Genomic DNA, 7,058 nt, shown 5'->3' with positions numbered 1-7,058 from the left:
TTCGCTAGAACTATCTGCTTATATAGACCACTAAACAATATTGATACATAATGATTACAATTACTCTGTAAAGACAATTAAAATAAATTGACTGATAGTAAAATGATATTAGTTCGATACAAATCGGACACGGCGCTGACGAGGTCTGACTTTTTTCCTCGATGTTAAATGTTTTTTTCAAGTAACCTACTTCAAACAAGCTTTTGTATATTCAAACACAACTATGTAGCATCTTACCTTTCTAATGATAAATGGCAATGTACAGTTAAACGTATTCAAGGCCATTTGGGCGAAAGAATGGTCCCCTTACCCACAAAAATATGCCCCAATGTGAAAGAAAAGATCGTTTATAGCATACACGAACTGAACGCTATATCTGTCTGGCATTTATTACAGAGATCTTGTACCAATCACATTGTCAACCAAAATTATGACTTTATTGTCCGGAAGACGACAAAATGTTAAAAAAAAGTTACTTATAAAACAGATTATCACGCATTTTAGCACGTAAATTGTATACTTCGTTTAAAATGTCAGTTTTTAACTGATTTAATTTTGTTTGCTTTTTTTTTTTATACATATAAGGTTTGAAAGAAGCAACTACGATGAATGGTTGGCATACATCTATCCAAACCATTTAAAAAAAATGCTAATCTACCACATACGAATTCTGGATTTTTCGAAGAAATTTTAGTGGGTATGGGGCACCATTCGTACGCCTTTATTGCTTGGGATACGTTAATTAATGCGATGCCTTTGTTCATTAGAAAGCTTAGTTGCTACATAAATGTGTTTGTATATGCAAAGGTTTGTTTGCAGTAGGATACTTGCAAAAAAATCCCAAATTAACCTTGAAATGAAAGAAAATATTAAAATCCGAAAATTTTCTCTTTGATGTAAAACTCATTATTGTCATATTGAAACTAAAAGATACGCGCGCCTGAAATGATAAGGTATGCTTAATACATCGATAATGAAAATACTAGAAAACAACATGTCTTTTGTACACCGTTTATATGCCAAAAAAAAAAACATTTTAGTTCATGTTGTGGCATCTTTTTGTCATGGGTAGGGGTGGCAATTTTCTACCTAACTTGACTTGAAAAAAGCTAAAATATTTATCACTTGAGGTCATTTTGAAGCAAAGACATGATATTAATTACCTGTTTCACACAAAAGCTTGTTTAAACTAGGGTATTTAAAAAAAAGACAATATCGGGTGATATAGTAGATAATTCTAAAATTCTGAAAATTTCCATTTTCCGATCTTATAGTAATGCCATCCCAAAAGAAAAATCTAAGCACTTGAATCAATCAGATATGTTTGGTACATCATTATCTTAATTGTGAATGCCTAAAATATGAGTTATACAATGCCAGTATGCTGTGAAATGAATTTTTGTGCGGTATGCGGAATGAATTTGAAAGATTAATCTTTTAATGGAGATTTTGTATCAGTTGGATAACTATTGCCGTTAACCGACTTGGCGGTTAGTATATAAGTTAATTGCACGGGTATTTAGCTATCGAGGACTGGGTAGTGACCACACAATCGCACGTAAATATATATATATATATATAGGTAGACGTTTATATATATATATTTCATATTCTAGTTTTTATATACATGAAGTACAGTATTTAAATCTGTTGTATTTATTTTGTAGATTAATTTGTTACAGAACGTGATGTTGTTAAAGATTCTGCCAGGCAGTGTATCTTGTGTTTTTGATGGACTTTTTTTTTAAGACTCTCAAACAATTGAGTCAGAAAAATCTTGGCTTTTTGACCCAGTGGAGTATAAGTATAGGCTTATACTGAAAAATAAGAAACCGAGAATATTCTTTGGCGACAAATGGATTCGGTAATGGGAGGTACAAAGGTACCTAAAAATCACCATGAAGTTGAAGTGGATGGTGGACCCTCCCAGCTCATGAACAATTTTACTACAAATATTTCTTAATTGATTAACCGCTACTTTTAGACTACTAAAACTTAATTATTAATTATTGAAATAAATGCAGGTTTTTTGTTAATATCTACATGTTTTTCAGTGATTAAAGTATAGATAATTTAATATTTAATTAATTAATTAATTAATGCTTAGACATAATTGCTTTGTCGCTTTGTTATTACAATTAATGAAATTTTGATTTTGTGGTTCGACACCACCCACTAAAACAAAAAAAAAAAAATAAAATAAAAAAAGTAAAAATAAATAAATAAATAAATAAATAAATAAAATAAATACTTAATAGATAATAACGAAACACAATTAACCCAACAGCAGGTTCATGCGCCAGTTCACAGTCAGAAGATATTGATCTGTAATGTGTTTTTGTGTTTTTGTAAAATCTATTTTCTTTCTGATTTTGAAGAATTATCATTGTTCTGTTACCGTGAATTTTAATTTTTTTATTGTTTGCACCTATCATACGATGTTACTTAAAAATTTTGAAAACCTTTTGATGATACTTGAAAGTATTTCAATTTATATTTAGGTTAAACGCTGGATGCTTTTCACCATATACGTTGTATTTTCAGTTATTAGTTCTTTATTTTCAGTAAGTTTCCTTTTCAATACCTCTTCATTTATCATTTTGTTTGTTTGTAGTCTTTTGAAATATAACAGCTACATCCACTAACATAACGGAACTAATAGTCAAAATACATTTATATTCGAAATAGAAATGGTTCATTGCAATAATATGTACATGAACAAAACTCAAGACCTTGAAAAAGCTCGAACACAAAACGGTTTAGGACTTTGTATGAAACCAAACAATGGATCCATTGACGGAATTGGCTCGTTGTCTGGTGGGAGAAATGTGAAACGTTGTACAAGTGACGTCATGTACAGAAAAAGCTCCATTTTAGCCAAGGCTTCACCCATACAGCCTCTTCTTCCTTCAACATAATTCAATTGGATAATACAAAACAAAAACACAATCAAAACAAACGAACAGAATGAATGAAATCTACACCCCCACCAAAGTCAAACAAAGCCTTATAATTCCACTTATAAAACAAAGTATACATGTTCGCTTTACATGTGCATCTCCTGTGTTCGTGGTTATTATTGATCTGTATACTCAACAATTTATTCTGTTTTTATTTAGATACTCAAATAACAACGCACTCCTCAGCTTAGTATATTCATGTCTGAACGAAAACAGATAGTTTATTATGCCTATATATATATAACGTCTCAGAATGTGACGACTCTATTCGCTACACTGCTCCATCGGATCAAATTGATACAGGAAAGATATATAAACGTTTAGAAAGGTCTGAAAAATTCCCAACGATGTTAGAACTGTCAAATTTGCAATGCAAATTTTTGGTTGTTCCCTCCGCGGGACTCGAACTCGTACCGCTGTGACACCTATGGCAACACCGCCTGCACTAAATCCAGCGACCTAGACCACTCGGCCAGGCTATATAAAAATATAGCTTTCGCTGGTCAGGTCATTCCTCCTCCTAGGATTAATCTAGGGCTGAAACTTAGAGTCGTCACATTCTGAGACGTTGTATAATATTGATTTGTTGTGACATGCATCATTAATTTGATCCTCTATCCTACATAATAACATCTAAATGAACTGTCCCGTACTACTATATATCGTGTACTAAGTTACAGCCCTAGATTAATCCTATATATATAGTGTGCATATAACATTGTCATTCTAGTGTATGTGTCCTGCCTAACTAGTTTATTATATGTTTATAGACGTATTCTGTATGTAAACTTTGTAAAACATTAATCCATGAATTGATACTGAAAGAAAATAAGTAAATATAAATGTATTTGTGTTTATTTCTTTCCTCTGCTTCTTGCAATTTTAAGATTGTGTAAAGATATGTTACTCATTTGAACTTACCAAGAGAAAAAGTAAGAACATTTCTGCTACTTTTTACATTAAATTGGCCATCTTTCTCCAGGAAGCGATCTGGTTTGAAGACATTACTGTCTGGAAAGGCTTTTTCGTCAAATGCGACTGAGTCAAGACACGGCATTAAAGTGCAACCGTTCGGAATGACGTAGCCATTATGTTCTATATCACCGGTTACTAAACGAAGTAGTGCTATTGGACCAATATTACAGAGTCGTAGGGTTTCATACATCACGGCTTGGCAGTATGGCAAATTGGGTTTATCAGATAAAACCGGTGGACGTCCGTTCCCAATAGTTCTATCTATCTCCGCCTGCATTTTGTATTGAACGTCGGGATGATTGAGCATGTATAAAATAAACCATTTTATAACTGTGGCGGTAGTGTCTGTTCCAGCAATAAATATATCACTAATAATGCAAAGCAATTGATCTTCTGCAAATAAAAGATTGTGTTATTTTGCATTTACATGTTTACCATTTGATCTTTAGCATGCTTTAGAATGATTTATTATAACGGTCTTTTTGGGCATAAAGGGAAGAGTGCAACTTCTTTTATCTTAAGGTGGTTCAAGGCAAAATCAAAATTGTACTTGATCAATACCTATCCCTTGATTACATGTATAAAGTCTGTTAAATTATTATCTATATGAACATGTAATTACGATTTCGTTTTTGCATAAATTATTGAAACTATAAGTCAAAACGTATACATCAAAATAAATAAATCAAATCACAGTATTTTTTACCTGAGAACAGTTCATCGTCCTTAGCTTGTGCCATTTCATGAAGATAAATATCAATAAAACTGTCAAGGTTTTTATTGTCAAAGTTATTTTTACGCTCCCGAATAATGTTGTTCCAATATTCATATATTTCCTCCAACATATTCCGCAGTTTGTCAAAACCGAATGGATCAAAAGGTAGTTCAGCTAACCACGGGATAAAGTTCACGGAACCTGTTAGAGTATGATTTGACGAAATAAGTTTTATTATTTTGGCAAATCGTCGAATTTTGTTGTCACTGAATTCACATCTTTTGCCAGTTAAAATACCAATGAATGCGTTGACTACACTCGTATGCAAGATTTCATTCAGTTGAAAGGGGCACCCGGCTTTACTGTCTACATAATTCAAAAATTCATTAACTTCTTCCACAATACTTTCTTCAAAACACCGCTTACTGAACCCAAGACCACGTAAATTAGTCATGGCAAATGTCCTATTGTGTTTCCAGATGGAACCACTTGCACTTATAATGCCTGCAATATCAGAAATAAAGTTGTGAAATGGAAAATGTATTTTAATTATGAAATCAAAATATAGCAATATATTATGCATATATGTTCGAATCGATACCAATTTCGTAGACCAAGACATTTTTAGTGGACATCAGCTCAGGAAAGATGATAAACTCTCTGTTATACTATGTTTTCAACTAAAACATTCAATTGACTGTTAAAGTTTGCGTAATATCAGAAGTATGATTATAAAACCAGCCTCCGAATCGCACAGCTCTCTTATTATTACTATCACATGAAAAAAATGCATTCTCAGTGAAATCAAACCTAGTGTGTATACAGTCATTTCGGTAAGTCAGTTCTAGTGCATGTTTAAAATATCTCTTGTCTTTTATGAACTAATGCTTGTTCTGCTAGCGGGGTACACTAACCACAATAAATATCAGTGACTATTTACTTGTTGTAATGTCATTTGAGAAATTCTACTGTTCAGTTGGAGGTGCACCGGTAATCCATTATTTTGTATATGCTATATATTTGATTACATCTCAACTGATTACGTTTTCAGTAAAACATACAATGTACTATCGGTTACATCAGATTTTTTAAAATTAATTATTTCAAGTAATCAATGACAAACGCTAATTGAAAGATTGTAAGACAAAAATGATTGGATTCTGGTCATGTACTGTTTAAAAGCTTTAAAAAGAGTAGAAGTTGAGTAACAACTGAAAAATTGTTAACATTCTATTCAGAAAAAAGCACCTGACCACCCAACGTATTTACTTTTTCACGCATTTAAATCGGAATGTGACGACAATATTTATATCTCAATGCCTCCATTTGGATTTGTGCTGTTTAGGTTAAGTACATATATTACCACTACATAAAATATTTGTCTGAATTGTTCTATAAAGAAAAGCAATAATTAGGGGATGTTTATTTTCAAAATATTGTGTTATCGATAATCTATTTATCGATTAGATGTTGTTAATGGACAGATGGATATATGCGTTTTGCACTAAACAGACCATACTATGGAGAAAATCAAACAAACAAAAAGAACTAAACAGAAAGAGATATTTTCACCTGATAGAGTTAAACATGAAACAAAAGGTAACTGTTTTTTCATCACTTGATTTACCCTGTGTATATGACAGTAGGTATATTTTATTACTTCATTAAAAAGAAAGATATGTAATTTGTTTGCATGGAGTAGTAGAAATAAAAATAAGTCTACTAAGATGAAAACTGTCATTTCTTCTCGAAGGCGCTACAGAGCAATATTTATTTTATATCTTATTAAAGTGTTAACGCTTTTTTCTTGATATATTTGTACATACCTTTTTGTTTAAGCAATTCTATGAAAATAGAATAAGGTCTGTCAGACGTTAAGTCTCCTTTTTTGACAAGTAGTTCCTTTAGGTTTTTTCGTCCATTGACAATGACAACCCAGGTTTTGCCTATAGAGAGGCAAAACACATCTCCGTATTGTTTGCGGAGTTTCCGAATTACTTCAAGAATGTTGCTCTCTTCAGCCAAATTATGGAGGTTTCCGATTACTGGAAAAGGAGTCGGTCCAGGTGGAAAATTTGCTGGCCTCCTGCTGCGTACCCAAAGAAATGTTGATAATATTGCAATGAATGCACAAATTATCAAGAGCATTGTTGTGTTAATTTACCAAACTTAAGGGTCTTCTCAAGCTGTTGTTATATTTTATGCGGTGTATATATTCTCAAATCTCGAGTTTATATCTAAAACTTCGATGTATTGCTTTACAAAAATGAAAACAGATGGCTTAACATTTCGCTTGCGTTACTAAATTTTGATCTTTACGCTCTATTAAAGTTGGCAATGTATCATGGCCTAGTAATCCGAATATAAAAACCTTACATAAAGAAATTTATGACAATTTATTATTCAAT

General features: G+C 32.1%; 1 protein-coding gene across 1 annotated transcript; it reads right to left on the bottom strand.

Moving 5' to 3' along the window:
• Nucleotides 1–2,415: 2,415 nt before the first annotated feature.
• Nucleotides 2,416–6,547, bottom strand: LOC148605074 (vitamin D 25-hydroxylase-like). Its single transcript, XM_088549499.1, has 4 exons — nt 6,477–6,547; nt 4,642–5,154; nt 3,882–4,328; nt 2,416–2,907 (listed from the first exon to the last, which is right to left on the bottom strand). Exons 2-4 carry the CDS (start codon nt 5,102–5,104, stop codon nt 2,726–2,728), a joined length of 1,092 nt encoding a protein of 363 aa, XP_088405625.1. The 5' UTR covers nt 5,105–5,154; nt 6,477–6,547; the 3' UTR covers nt 2,416–2,725.
• Between the last annotated feature and the right edge of the window lie 511 nt (nt 6,548–7,058).

This window comes from Perna viridis, chromosome 10 (genome assembly GCF_037379345.1).
Source record: "Perna viridis isolate PV_CMFRI_1.1 ecotype Kerala chromosome 10, ASM3737934v1, whole genome shotgun sequence".
In the NCBI taxonomy this organism is placed as follows: Eukaryota; Metazoa; Mollusca; class Bivalvia; order Mytilida; family Mytilidae; genus Perna; species Perna viridis.
Note: the sequence above shows the minus strand (reverse complement) of the source record. Positions and strands in the feature narration are given on the sequence as shown.